We start from the raw sequence: 15,595 nt of genomic DNA, 5'->3' as shown, positions 1-15,595 counted from the left end.
AAATCGAACGCACTTCAGAACAATTGGAAATTGAAAAATGGGACAGCTAGCAGCTCTGGGAATGTGGATAACATGAATCAAAAATTGTTCCTTTTGTGCACTAATGAAAACATAGAAACGAAACGAATACAAATGAAACGAATGAAAGCAGGTATTAATGAGGCTGCAAGTTGGCCACGCATTAGGGCGGGAGTGTCGTGAGGAAAATTGGAAAAGCTCCAAATGAAGAGGAAAACATGCTTCAAATAATGAGGTCATAATCAAGTATTAAAGCAGAAATTCCTCATTTCAATTAAAGTTTGCCAATGAGGGGATAGATGATTGCACTCTGTTTGAAAGCAATTACCATCATCTTTAAGTTTCATTTTGTTTTTTATTTAAACTTTTCCAAGACCTCTCCCTTTTACTAAATGTGGTATATCACTAACTAATAGTTGAACCACTTATTGCACTTATTGAAAAACAAAATTGCTTCAGATTTAACGCTATATTTTTCGTTGTCATTCTGAGTCATATTGATAATCAAATACAATGAAGACCATAAATCTTCTCTTCAAGGAATAATATTGAAGCTCATTGACGAGAAAGATGAGATGAGGTAAAAATGAGGAAATGATTAGTTGGTTATTAGTTTCCTGCTACTCTTTTTTCGATATAGTTTTTGGATGTAAATATTCCATTTTTTATATCCATAGTTTTGACTGTGGCGATAAAAAAGGTGTTCGCTTATTGCACGTCAATAGGAAATCGTTATCTCAAGCGTTTCAAAAACAACCGAACGGGGCGTAACGGTCTGAGTGGCTAATATCCTGATTCATAAATAAAGCTTAGCTAGCTTAAATGACAAAACGTCAACAAAAATGAGTGATTTCAAGGTTATTCTAGGCTTGTGTAACGTTTTTACTTGTTGTTGTTGAGCTGCGGCACTTCCTCGAGCTAGTTTTCACTTTCTTTGAGAAGCAACGAGTATCTTAGGCAATCAGCGTTCTCCCGGAGTGGGATCCATGTTTCATTAAACACATAACGGCGTGTCAATAGGCGTTGTTCTTACTTTGTGATCTGAAAAACAAGGCTTATTTGGCTTTGTTCCATGTTGCAGAGGTATCCAGCAGTAGCTTTCATGAATGACGAAGTAGCTTTTGGAAGGATAAGGTCATGTCAGATCGGCCTTGCAAAGGGCGGTGTGGTTATGAATGCCCGAGTTAGTAGTTATGCCTGGAGGCTGGAATGTGTCTGGTAATGAGTGATTGTGAAGATTGTGCCCGTAAGCATCGAAATCAGCGATAATGTGGCATCGGCACCGAATCAGAAGGCAAAGTGACGCGCCATCATGATAGCATGATAACAGTGACTCAAGAGTTTGTATAGCTGCTACACGCTGGGTTAGCTTTGTTCTAAATGATATCAACGGGACGAAGTGGCTTAGTGAGAGAGATAAATAATCATATAGAGAGGGAAAGAGAAAGAGACAAAGAGAGATAATAGTGGGGTTTGATCGGAACTAGAAGGCATGCATGTTAAGGATAATATAGTAAGAAATTTAAACTTGTTTTAAACTTGGAGCAGTAACACTTTGAATAAACCATCGTGCATAAAAGGTTTTTTTTATTGATTTTTTTTCTAGAGATCTATTCTGAATGTAAAAAGGGGTAACTATTTCAACGAAAATAAAACGCATACTTACGGGTACATGGGGAAGTGTCTAGTTTTCCTTTGTATATGGACAAACGGTGAGCAGTTGGTGGACAGTGTCCTCGCTCCATTGGGAGCTAATTTTTAACTTTATTTTTAATTTTTATTCAAGACCGTCAAAAGTCACAGCATGCATCTAGCAAAAGTTCTCAACCGAGGCATTATCGAAATTGGATATGGGAAGAAAGCGGAGCATTACACCCTATATTATTCGTTCTTGTTCTTCATAGATGCGATGGTAAGCATTAAAGTGGCAATGCAGATCGGTCTGATGCCATTTTCACGTTCATTACGCTACGACTTTCCTAGAGGTGACCCGAAAAAAGCATCGATAGCAACCACAGGACGACCAAATGATAGCGCCAACGTATAAGACTGGCTGTCACCAAATCTTCCCTTTATGAGCGTAATATCGAATGGCACAAGGTAATAACGCTTACGCTCATATAAGCCCGGTTTTGCAAAACTTTCCCATTTCGTAATATCACGTACGGTGAAGGGTGAAATGCTGTAGCGACCACATGTCTGGCCTTGTTGTGCATTGGTCTGGGTCGGTGTGTAATAATGGATAAATTGTGTCCCATTAATGAAAGCAGCAATTTCGTACCGTCACGCTGGAATGTTTGGTTGGGAGTGAGAATCGTGCGATAAGGCAAGAGAGCTTTCGCAACAGCAGCCAGCTGGCGTAGGTTGTACGAAATAATAGCTAGGTTTCGGTGCGATGTGTGGGATGAGACATGCATTTTAAATCCTCATAGATATTTGTTTGCCTCGTTTGTACAGTAAACCGTTGGTTGACAGTTTTCATGTCTAATCGCAATGCGGAGTACGAGAGACATGGCTCTTTTATGATATGACTCTGGAACGCATGTATTGTAGAGAAATGCATGTTACTATTGTTTAACGAGATCGCAATCAAACTTTTTCATGACTTGAATGAAAAAGAAGAATACTTCACATGGCGTTTAACGAACAGCTCAAAGTGACATGTGCCAGCATGTCAATAATTAATTGTAGATATGTTGTATAAGATGCACATTTTCGCCAAGCAACCATAAGACTATCAAATGCGCTTGCAGTTCATTTTACTACACAATGTGCTTATTCCAATAATCTCTTTGCACTCACGGTTATGGATATCGACTGGGTCTGGGATATCGACTTTTTTTGCCGTGCATTATGAAGAACAAAAGAAGCATGAAAATGGACAATTACATAAAATATGGTGCAGGTCCCCAGCTTCTCCGATTTATTAATAGCAAAGTTATTTAAAGCCCTTGACATCGATGGTTGATCGACATCTCCAAACACTTGCCGCGTCCCTCCGATAGACCGATGTCCAGCCCAGGTCCCAGTCCAGGTAGAATTCATCAAATGCCATTGCGGAATGGTAGAGATCGATGGTACAGCAGGAAACAAAAAAAGGAAAAATAAATATAACGCAAAAGGGTATCCATTCCGTGCTGTACCGGAGACACGTCCTTCCACGTGTCTGCTTTTGACACGAGAAGTGCAGAACGCATCGTACAATGTGTTGGCGCAAAGTCGCTGTAGTAGGTCGGCCTTGTTCGGTGCTGCTAAAGATAGTACCCTCTATCGAACGAGAGATAAATGAAGCGTCCACGGATAAACGGAAAACGTGCGGCAGGACGGGAGGAAACTCGGAACGGAATAATGGTGGACAGGAGGAAGCAATTTTGCACTATACCGTGTCGGAGCGAAATGCTTTATTAGGTACGAAAGCGGAACGGGTGATTATCCGTCTTTGGCACTGTTTCTCTCCCCCCGACTGTGTCTGATACAATGCGGGAAGGGGTGACGATACCAACTGGAGCACACCCATTATCTTGGCCATTGAGTATCGATTTTCTTGACGCAAGCACACGGTTCTAGTGTTTGGTGTAGATCGTGTGTCTCAGCCTACCGGTGATCAAATTCGCGCATACAATCTGGCTTTGCGTTGATCTGATTTATCGTACAATCAGCTTCCGACGCCGAGTAGGTTCCAGTGTTTTCTTTCTTTCCCGGACTGGTTAGCTCGAACCGCTTGCAAGCGTGGCGAAAGTTTCTGCCGAGCGAATCACGCGGGTTCCATTTATTGTTTCCCCGTGCTGTAGCAGTGTGTCGTTGTTACTGGGCAACTTTTCGTTAGCAGGACACACACACATACACAGAGAGACACAAACACACACGCTTACATTCGAGCGAGAGGGTTTATGTGTTTTTTTTTGTTATCTTAGTGAACAAGCACCGTTTTGCCGGGCGAAAGAGATGAACTTCGGCCAGCGTAATTGAATCGGGCAGCGTTGGGTGAGTGGTAGAAAGCATGGTGTGCTTGTTTTTCGAGGCTGCTATTTTTGGCAGCTCGTGTTGTTCTCCTGTGCAAAAGTTTTCCAGCGTCCTGCTACTACAAAACGTGCTTCGCTGTTGCAAACAACGAACAAGGGAAGAACAGAACCCAAACGTTTAGTTCGAAAGAAAGAGCCACCGTGGTGGTGGCTTTGCATTGCAATCTTGTTGCGAAACTCGAAAAAGTTGGTTTGAACAAGTTTTAAGAAGATGTTAGAATACATTATTTTTCCTTAGAATGTTACCATCCTGGCGTCGCCGCCGCAGCCATTTCGTTTTACAGGTGTTGAGCTATTTTCAAGATGGTATTAATGGGCCGGCGTGAGCAATCGTGGGACAGCTTTTTCCGTTCAATAATTTATATCGTATACATATTTAAATCGCTGATGTATAATTATTCGCGCTGCTGATGTTTAATTATGGGCATCGTTTTATTCTTAAAAATTCTAAAAACATCAAATCTCGACGACCTACATTATCTCGAACATTCGCCTCACATCATTTGGGTTTTTGCATCAGGCCGCACTGTACGCTGTGTGGCCCCCGGCAAAGACTGTCCCAAAAATTATTGATTTTCCATCGAATCAACTTCACCTTCGACTCGATTAACGGTTCCGCTTACGATCGGGAAAGCCCTCCGTCGAACCTTCCATAACCATTAAACGCGCTTTATGGTAATCTATTAAGCCATCAGTTGTTACCCGGCTCATAACGTCTTACGTTTGACTGGTCCCGAAAAAGTCAAGCCATTTTTTATGCTAGCAGGCTACACTCATCCCTGTGCACGGGTCGATCCCGGTGCCCGTTCCTTTGCACCCGGGATGCAGGAGCAGAAGAGATAGGTCAAAAATAGGGCACATTGTTTGGGGTTTGATGCGAGAGAGTTGCGGGAGAGTGAATAGGAAAACGCCGCAAAGAAAATCCATCCAAATGGATTTTGATTGCAAAGTCTTGTCCGCGTGAAGAGCTCAATGGAAATCGATACTTGAAACTGCGCTCGTACCAGTAGCGATACGCTTAGGCACTTATGGCTGGGTGAAGTGCTAGCTATTTTGTTAGTATGTGAGCGTGTGCGTGTGATGGTGCGGAGAAAACATTTTCCTTCCATCCCGCTTGGTAGAACGTCAATTTGAATGGTTTGGTGTGGTCGATTGTGTCTACCCTTTTGTGCATTTCGGTAGCATCTACCGTTCATCGCCTCTAACGTTTTGGCGTTAACGTCCTTATGCTTCCGTTACTCGAACCAATATTTGAGATCTTAATATACCTACTGTGCAAAGTTCTAAAAAAACTAACTTTTATTTATTAATAATATAAATAAACCATTAAATACAAGTATGATGAAACATATTAGATTATAAATAGCTGCATAGTTTACAATTTTAGTTGTTCCATTCGATACTACGTATGAGTATAAAGTACAGTCTCTTAGCAAATAACATTTATTGATTAATCGACAACAAGCCTGTTAATAAAGAATTGCAACGGTTTTTTTTTTAATTTCGTTACAAAGACTCCACTCTAAATTTAACTTGATTTTTTGTTTTGTTTTCATAAGAACTTGGCTAGTTTAACAAACTACCGATTCTGTACGCTGTTGCACAAAAAATCAAACATTGATGTTATTAGATAAAAAAGGTCGCACCTTCCTACCCTTCCCATGTTCTGTTCCCCCGCTTACGATCCTGCGTGTGCCTGCGGTGTTGAAAACGCATAAATTATTGATACTTTTGACACCTGGAGTCTTTCGATCGTAGTTCCGATCTCGGGCGCTTCGCAACGGAAAGAGCCGAAAAACAAAATCCCAAACATACTAACTGGTACTGCCAGTGCTGACTGGCTTCACGTCGCTTACCCACCGGTGGGCTGGTTGAGTCAATTTACTGTCCAAACAGAAACATTCCTTTGCTAGCTGTTACGGCAAGCAATCCTCGTCGCTCTCACCCGTGAATGTTTGCCGTGGAGCCGCAGTGTCTAGGACGGACACGTGGGCCTTACGCCTGCTGTTGACTTTAACAGGCATTCATCGACCGGCAGGAGAGGTATTTGTCGAAAAAAAACAACTAACACAACGGAAAAGCCCCTCCAGCCCCGCAGCTAGATGAGGGCACAATTGTCTAGAGTTATGAGTTACGACCGACGTCTCATAAATAATAGAAGTTTCACGTTTTGCTTCATACTGTACGAAAGCTCTCATAAAAAAGGGAAACAGAGAGAAATAGAAAGCGAAAGAGAGAAAACGTCCATACCACACACTTAGTGATTTTACCTTTCCACCGTCCAAGACATGTAACCTTAACGGTTACAGTCTGTGTTGCCCCCCGTCGGACACGGTTTGTTTGAAGTCTAAAAATATGCTTCAATCCACGACCGAACCGAACGAGTCCACTTAGGGCCATCCCCATCGCCAGCCAGCGCCATCGATCGGTTTTATAAACGCCTACTTCTGGCCGTTCCTTGTCCACTGTCACCTACCCTACGTTTGAATAGTAACCGTTTTTCAATTGTCTTGTCATGATTAGCAGGATAAATTATGATTTACTGAATTGAGCGGGAGGCTCAATCCCATTGTTACATAGTCCTCGCGCCAGGCACTGCGGTAGTGTGAGTGGACAATACAGTAAGGTGGATTATTTTTCTTTTTACATTGCTTCCTTAATAAGAGCTTTAGCAACAACGAACAACCGTACGAGAAAGAGTAGTTGAACGTTTGATGCCCTAGCTCACATGCGAACTAGGATTGACACAAGAAGCGGTTTGCATATTTGCAATCCAACTGCTTTTGTCTGGGTAATATAATCAATGCAAAGTTTTATAACCAGCTTTATCGCAGGTTGCATTTCCACACGCTGTTCGCACTAGTAATATTGGTTCTGTCTGTCTGTGGTGAAGTTTCCCAGTGTCGTGTGGAGAGTGCGTCATTCCGTTAAGGTTTCTGGTTAGCGTGTCACACTGATTGCCTGCCATGAGGTGAAAATTATACGACCTTTCAATATCATTGCAAACACCGGAACCGGCACGATAAGCCACTCTGGTTCGATGTATGTGTGTGAGTGTATGTGCACTGATGCAATGAGAGCGAGGCACTTGTGTAAGAACTATTGACAGTGTTCTGCTTTATAAATGTATTAGTTTTCCATGATTGGATACTGTTCCGTTTTATTACCAATTTTTTAAATGGCTTTCAAATGACGCATATAAATTGAATATTCCCTGTATTGTCACATTTCGAAATATTTGATCTGAATTTCGTATGTAACAACGAAACTCGATCCTAAGAATATTCATTCAATTTCATTTTTGTTTTATATTACCAAAAAGCAAGCTTTTATTAGAACCCTAACTATAATGCCACGAAAGCCTACCAATAAACCTTGGAGCTCATGAGACAGTTGGAATAAATTTGTCCTGAAGAATATTTACCCTTTCTTCGAGCAAGAACCGATAAGATTACGGGCGGGACAAATTTGAAAGCTAAAATGTGTTCCCTTTGTGGAAGGTATTTTAAAGCCGCTTTTTCTGAGCGGTTAGACTTTGCTGTCTCTCCATGGTTAATGGGATAGAGATAAAGCCAAGTAGAATATGAGAAAGCAAACATACCATTGCCTAGTTAGAGAAAACTAGAGCGTGTGGGGTACAGTGTAATAAAATTCACTTTTAATAAAATTGAACAGGTTGCTGGTAGAAAGGTAATATCAAATAGTGAACAGCAGCAACAACACCACAAGAGAAGGAAACCCGTTACCAAAAAAAAAAAAAAAACACGGTGAAATTTCCTACGAACGAAAGCTGAGTATTGCCCCGTTCGCAGCAGCTCTTACGGGGGCGCTGATTTCCTGCTTCCGGTCGTATCCCAAAAGTGATGGGCGTAGAAAAATAAGGGTATGTTTTTACACAATTCCAGGGGCAAGAATGGATTGGAGTGGCGAAGGAGAAAAGCCTTTGCATAAACCATCAGCTCTCATCATCTTTCCCGGGTGCGCCTGCTACCCAAGCTGTCGCTACGCAAGGGCGGGACTGTCAGGACTTTCATCGTACCTGGTAGGGATGTTGAAAGCTTGGGACTCCACACTAACATATATGAACACACACAGCAGTAGCTACCCATGACTTTACGAGAATTGTACCACGGAACGCTCCCTGTTTTTCCGCCTGTTCCTGTTTCAACGGACGGAAAGATTTTGAAGTTTAAAATCTTTATGACCATGGAAGCGCTGTGGCAAAGGGACGCGCTCTGGCGGAAGAATCATAAGCGATGCTGGAATAAATCCCACGCATAACAAGAGCGTGTGGAAGCTTCACTCATTTCCTCTTCGCCACCGTCTCCGTGCCTAACACACACTCACACACACCGCCCGTAAAGTGACGACTTTTGTCTGCCTTTTATGTTGGAAGTTTAGCATTCCGAACGTGCGCAGTGTCCTCGCGGTACATCTTTGCACGGTGGCAGCGTATGAACATTGAAACGACTGGCAAACAACCATTCGTACGGCTTGTTTCACCGTTCTATCTCTGTCGAACCTTCACCGCCCGTGTAAAGTTAATCGTGGGAAGCAAAGAAATGTCTTCCACATCGTCGTCTTGCTCTCCCTAGAACACAAAGCAGGGCAAACTTTGCTTGAGCGGCTCGAGCTGCTCAGCTTCCTAAAAAGCCGGTGAACCACTAATTGGATGACGTTAGCATGGGTGTGTATGTATGAGTGCGCGCGTTTGAGAAAATTACAGCAAAACGAATCCCTAACGAATTCGGTCCCTGCCACGGTGGTTCGAACCGAGGCCGAGGCCAAACACCGGTGCCAGTTTTGATGTGTGGTGTGCATGCGTATGTGTGGTGGTGGGCGTGTTGTTGCGGTCGGTTGGCTAATTTACCGGACCGACCTAAAATGTGCTAAAGGATCAAAGGATTGCCATGGGTTCGAGCTGGCCTATGGTTTTGGGGCATCAACGAGTGGATGCTCTCAAGTCAATTACAGTTGATGCCGGGTGGCAAAAGCTTGTGCTTATTTCATAGCTGCCTTTCTAGTGTGGGTGATGCTTTGCGGCCCTGGCTGGCTTCCCTCGAGCAGTCAGCGCTACATAGGTACGCTTTCAAAACAAAAGAGGCATGAGTTTTGCTACTTTCAATCATGTCAGCCCAAATCCGAAATTGCATGTTTTATCTTACTATCGAAATGATTTATTTCATTTACCGTACACCGGTGTTTTGACCCGTTGGAGAGCTCTGGTGAATTTTGACTTACGATTCGAGCTACTGTTTCAGCCATTGGTTCGCCCAGTCATGACGAAAATGAAATAAACAACGCTTGCCTCAAGTGTGCTTTTAAGGCAAGTAATGAGGTTGAGATTTTAGTTGCCCAGTGAACCTTAGCGAATAAAAGCATGAGGTACTGTTTGCAAAATTTCATCCACACCACAAATCACCAAATGTAATGGGTACCATTTCCGCAGCTGACTGTTACACCCCAAAATGGAAGGTGCTTTCAAGCGCCAAAATGAATCACATTTAGCTTGATTTTTGCTAGTGCGTGCCCGTTGCCTATTTTTTACCATTTTATCAGCTTACGAATGCTTTGACGTTTGGAAATAGTGGACAGGTGTACTGGAGGCAAATATTACGCTTCGCTCGTTCTATTACTTTTCACAGAATTAACCCCGCAAACACGCGAATTATCGCTCACGATGTCGCGACGAAACATGGAACGTGAGTGGGAGGAACGTGATAATGAGAGAAAACAAAACTATGTTATAAATTTCTCTATTTGATTCACATCACTCCTTCAGAAATCGGAATTTATTGTATGCGAATACATTCCGTCAACTGAATCGGCCGAAAAACCGAAGGATTGTACCAACAAGGTGCGATATTTTAGTGCCGGCAATGTATGCTAATTTAAGGCAGTCTTATTTTTTGCTTCATTACTCCCCCGCTAGCGTGTAGGTAAACAATTTCGAAACAAATCATTTATGGGCCCACGCTCCGGTGTGCATAAAGCCCACCATTATACCGGTGGGTATCCGCGAAACGATCACCTCCGGCAAGCGGTGAAATTAAAATAGAACCAATGTTACCGTGTTGTTTTTCTGGCCGTTGTGTCGATGCCTCGCCCCGGTTGGCGGTTGTATATGAAATTGTTGTTGTTTCCTTCATTATTCTCGCGGTGGGCAAAGTAGAACATTTACATTTAATCAACCACTTCGGAAACTGTACTAAACGCAAACAACGCCAGGTAGTTCGTGCCGGTACGCATGTTTGACCATTTTGCAATACTTCGTCCACATAGCCCACACATTTTCCTGGTCCTGGTCCAAAACATTTGCCCCGGTTTCGATTGGATTGTTTTGCTCGTGCAGTGTCTGTGGGCCTGTCTCCTGTAAGCGCTTCATGCAAGGGGTCGAGTTCGATTGAATGAACCACATACACTTATTATAATTAACTTTCAATTTTGGAAATGATATTCCCAGGAGAAAAAGAGAGCAAAAGGGAGAGCAGGATAGAAATTCTATTCAAACATTCTTCTTTTGACGTTGCCACTGGAAAAGGGACGTTAGCTGTTGCACACTGTTAGGAGGAAATTATTCAACACGAGGTTTTATAATTGGCACGTGTGCCAAATTCAAAGACTTTTGGTTTGGTAGAAATAGAAAACATGGTGAATGTACCCTGCCAATCCTCATGTGATGCGAATATGTATGTACGCTCCAGTAATAATGGTACGAAGTTTGCGGAGCTTTTGTGGTGTACTGAGGGTAAACGTTTCAATTGTGCCAACCACAAGAGATGCGTCGTGGAGCAACAGACTACTCGACTCGTAAATTTAATTAAAAGCTTTTAAACGGAACCAATGTGGATTGGATGTTTTTGGTGAGCGAGGAATGCACCGTACGCTGTAGAGAGATGGAGTAAATTATCATCGATCGGGTTGGTGTTTTCGTATGAAGATTTTTACCTATAAAACCGAAGGTAGCAGCTCTGTTTCATTGTTTATAATACTTTCAATGCTTACAATTATATTTAATGTATTTAATACTTTAATAAACATTAAAGAGTGAGGATTATTTTGCTCGCCAAAGTCATTTTGATACGCTACGCTTTGTGTTTGTTTTGGGTACGTTGTGGCTAATCAACTGGCACAAATCACAAACGATCTAATTATGCAGCAACGATATTCGATCCCAGCGTAAAGCTTAACGCGTGACTTAAAAGATCGGGAAAAAAGGTCGACGGTTTCGAATCATGCACAATTAAGCACCAAGAGCTGTGAGCTTAATGAGAATTATATGTTAATTTTTCTCATTTTATTCCAGTTCGTTCAGGTAATTCCAGTTCGCTCAAACGTGGTGTTATTTGTCACTAAAATACTGAATGCTTGGTGGCTGCTGGCCCTGCTGAGTAAAAGGTCGCTTAAATGAGAAAGAAAATGACCTATGAAGATTGATAAATGAGGATGGGTTTGGGTCGTACTTGTATGTTTGTTGTTGAGCCTTCGAAAACAATCAGCTTAAATATTGATGATGCTAATTCATCTTTCATCGTTGTTGCATTAAATGGTTCAGCAAAATGTTTGAATTTACCCAACCAATCCACAAAAGATGCAGCAACAACTTAGTTCTAATTACTTTTTGATGTTTTGATGTCTCAGAAAGATATTTACAATTGAACAAAAGACAACCATGATTCAGTAAAATTACCAGAGTTTGTAAACTTATTGCAATTACATCTAATATAATGAACATGATTTTTTTAAGTTGTTTGCTCAAATGTTTGTACAAAAATAATAATTTATTCTGATATGACACTTCACTCTGGGTGTTGTCTCATTTGATCTCTAAATTAGTGAACTATTGTCGATAATTTTCTTAACTATAAACACACGATGTAATTAATGATTTAACTCAGCTGGAGAAGAGCTTCATTTCCTAAAATCGAAATGATTCCGTGATTTTGACGTCAATTACTTGTTCAAATCATTTACATGATGCCAAATGTGATAAATAGAGGGCGTGTCTTCAATAGTGTAAAGGAAGGTATTTTTTCCTTTGATACTTTGAAATGTGAAAATAAGCTGTTGGCACTGTGAAAATAGTAATAGAAAAAACTTCGCTACAGCTAGCTAACTTACCTGGTGTGCACGTTCTGCTTCTGCTCGTCGTGCTTCGGCATCCCGAAGTTGCATACTGAGTGAGTCCAACATGGCGTCAGACACCCACAGTGCGTCGTTGGACATCGTCTGAAAGCAGGGACAGAGAAAACAAACGAAAATTATCGCACCGATGAGACTGTGCAAAGTAAAGACACGCGTCTACCGCCTTCCATTCCCCCCCCCCTCCCTCCGTCCCCGACCCACCTCTGCAAAGCTTACAAGTTTATTGCGTAAAGCAAAAAGCGGAGCCATCGTCTTTGCGCCTATTTCCGGCGAACAACGCTTTTGCGTGGACCATCGCCAAGAAATGTAAATTATTTCAAATGACTAACAATCTTCCACCCTAGCGGCGGCACCGGTTGCGGAAAACTGGTTGCGAAAGTTTCAACCCGAGACCGGGTGAGCCGAACGTCAAGCTGTCTGGCTCGATGGAATGGCGCAAATGGAGGCGCACGGTAGCTGATAAATGATTGTGACATGAAAATGGGAAATGGAAAAGCAGCACCAATGGAACCCTCTGGCTGGGCGAAGAATGTGCATGAACAAATCGTACGCGCACGGGAGATGAGGAAACTGGTCTAGCACGACGCGAAATCGGTTACGCGCGCATAAGAGAACAGCTCGAACACACAATCCTCGAAACGGCGAAAGTGGATATTTGAGATACGCTCAAAAAAGGACAGCTTGGCTTCTAATGACGCGTTGTACAGATTCCCGGCGCGTGATGTGATGACCCACGGGGGAAGAAAGCTACACTTGTACGCCATGCTCACCAGAGGAACGGCCCACAAAGATGAAAGCCAACGAAGGGTGCCATTATTCTCGCCGCGTCGGGTGGGTAACGCAGAAGCAATTGCGTGTCGCTGAGCGGTAGCATTTCGGGGTGGAAAATACGTTCTGTACAGCCTTTGCAGCTCCCGTACGCTCGTTTACCCCTTCGAAATCCGTCAGCCGTGTGGCGTGGCCTACTTTCGTATCAGCGCCTCGGTACGACGTGACAAGCGGAGCTTTGTGTGGAAAATGTTAATTAGATACGGTCGGTTTGCGTCTAAGCAAAAGCGCGTGGGGCTGTGCTAAATGGAAAAGAGACAGGGTGCTTACTGCATGGTGGAGTAGTTGTTAAATTTTGTCCCGAAAGAGGTACAGGCAGTGTCATACTGCGAGAGACAAATAAAGAATTCTAATGCTCCAAGTTTTTGTTTTATCAAAACGGCAAATACACAGAACACACACACAAACACACTACTCTTCCGGCGCCAAACTCGTAAAGCATAATGCTACTGCCGTGAATGGGCTTGGGGATTTTTTTCTGTGTTTGTCTTCCCACCCGGGGATGTGCCTTCCGTGCTAGCGAAGGCGTATATTTAACCTCCTATCCTTCGCCCCCTGCAGGATTAATATTCCTCCTGAGTCGTGAGCGAGCGTGCATCGACCCAGGCATTACCAGCCGCGTTGACCCACCCCGGGACAGGAGAGCTGGTTATTGTTGTTATTGTTGTTCTGTCCCGTGCCACAAATTATCTACCATCGCAAGTAATCAAATTTCGATTGGTCTTTCTCTGCTTCCACCCACCTCACGCAAACGACCAGTGGCACAAGTCGCCTGAGTGTATTCAAATTAAGGGCGATGTTTTATTCATCGATATCCTCGATCGGTTGATTGCTCGCTTTCGCTACTGTACTGTGGTGCACGAATGAACGGGCACCATAAAGCAACCAATGTGGCGCTTAAGCTTGCCAAGCCCTTTTTGCCCAGCTTTGGATGTGTATATTTTTATATACATTATTTGGTGACTGTCTTTTTGTTTTGCTTACCGTTGTACACTGCCCGTAATTGCAGCCAGGCACGGTTGCATGAAAGTTTGAATGATTTGCTCGTTGTTTTAGAGTGGCTTTGGTGGCTTTTTGTGTGCTATCTATCGAAGAGGAAAATAGCAGGTTCTGCTACAATGCGCTTCTAGGAGACCTTTTCTGTAGTGCAGCGTTTGCACGTGATTGGTAGATGTCAATGGCTGGTGTTTGTAATCGTGAAGGTGATCGGACGTACGTTAAATATTCAACGGTACATAATTTGCTGCTCTCTCAATTCTGTCACATTGATCTGCTGACGCTAAGGTGTTTTACAAACAGGGATTGGTGCACTTCAACGCTGGCATTACAGGGTTTCTCAAGCCAGCTCAACAACGTAACACTATTTTTCGAATAAGTTAAACGATTGTCAACATCGTACATACAATTCGAATCCGTAAACTCTTTTCAATTTGGTAACCCTAGGTTTTGGACCTGTAAAATCCCTACTCGAATCTGGAAAATGTATGTTGGCTGTCTTGTCACTCATTATACATTTTCCAGATTCGAGTTGGGATTTTACGTGTTCAAAACCTAGTGTTACCAAATCGAAAAGAGTTTACGGATCCGAATTGTATGTACGATGTTGACAATCGTTTAACGTGTTCGAAACATAGTGTCTGGCCATAGTGTATGGCCTAATTAAGATGTAACAGTTCATTTAAAAAAATACATAACAAAAACAAGATTTGCATCGCAATTCACTGCGGCCACGGCAAAAGCCGGAGACGTTCCTTGGAGCACTGAGTTGAGATGTCGAAGTCGAAGCAATCCGAGACAGTGTTGAAGACAGCCGACATGCGGAACATAGGGTCAGACCGGCCAGCGCTGGAACGGGGTTGAGCGAGCCGTAGAGTTTTTCTAGACCTAAGTGTTCGGGATGGTGCATAGATATCGACTCGATGCAACAAAGGCGATGAATCGATAAATTATGTTTACTAATACAGCAAAAGTTTTGTAACGCTTTCTAAAAAAGATTAAAACTTTGTCTACACAATTGCTAGAATGACGAATTCATAAATGTCTATTGGGAGTGGGAATCACACTCGTTTTCTCCAAAATACATTACAGGAAAATGTAAAAACGTCCTCGTAATTTATTTTTATGTGAACAAAAACCCCACGACCAAATATAATTGTTCATTTAAGTTCTTTTATAAATGCTACCAAAATAACCTTCCATTTCATTTATTTGAATAAATAAAAAATATTGCCAACTATTTGATTCATCTTTTCCTTAAATATAATCTTGAATGAGGATTTTTTTTGTGTAAAATGTAAAACATACTTTCTTGTGTTTTATTACATCAGGGCTAGCACCCAGCAACTAGATCCCAGAACACATCAAACGCATCATCTGCCAGAGATCATCGGGTGGTGATAGTCTTAATTGATTGCCTTTTTAGTACCTCCTCGATCACCTCCCTTGCCGCCGGCAAACTTGGGGTCAGCCAGACCCCACAACATTTACCCGTTGACCTTTCCGCGGTACTCGAAAGTGCAACCGTGGCTGGTGATTTGAAATTAAGGATAATAATTGCATTCAATTACTGCTGCTTCGATCCA

At 42.5% G+C, this 15,595-nt stretch overlaps 1 protein-coding gene across 9 annotated transcripts in view; it reads right to left on the bottom strand.

Annotated features, from left to right (window-relative positions):
• Positions 1-15,595, bottom strand: part of LOC120951232 (peripheral-type benzodiazepine receptor-associated protein 1) — an 89,195-nt gene that overhangs the window by 49,735 nt on the left and 23,865 nt on the right. For all 9 annotated transcript variants that reach the window (XM_049606116.1, XM_049606113.1, XM_049606111.1 and 6 more), the window contains one exon: positions 12,162-12,269. In XM_049606116.1, the coding sequence (XP_049462073.1) occupies positions 12,162-12,266 (105 nt within the window). In that variant the 5' untranslated portion in view covers positions 12,267-12,269. The remainder of the gene's footprint in view (positions 1-12,161; positions 12,270-15,595) is intronic.

Source organism: Anopheles coluzzii, chromosome 2 (genome assembly GCF_943734685.1).
Source record: "Anopheles coluzzii chromosome 2, AcolN3, whole genome shotgun sequence".
Taxonomy (NCBI): Eukaryota; Metazoa; Arthropoda; class Insecta; order Diptera; family Culicidae; genus Anopheles; species Anopheles coluzzii.
The sequence above is the reverse complement of the archived record's forward strand: the minus strand, read 5'-3'. Positions and strand labels throughout refer to the sequence as shown.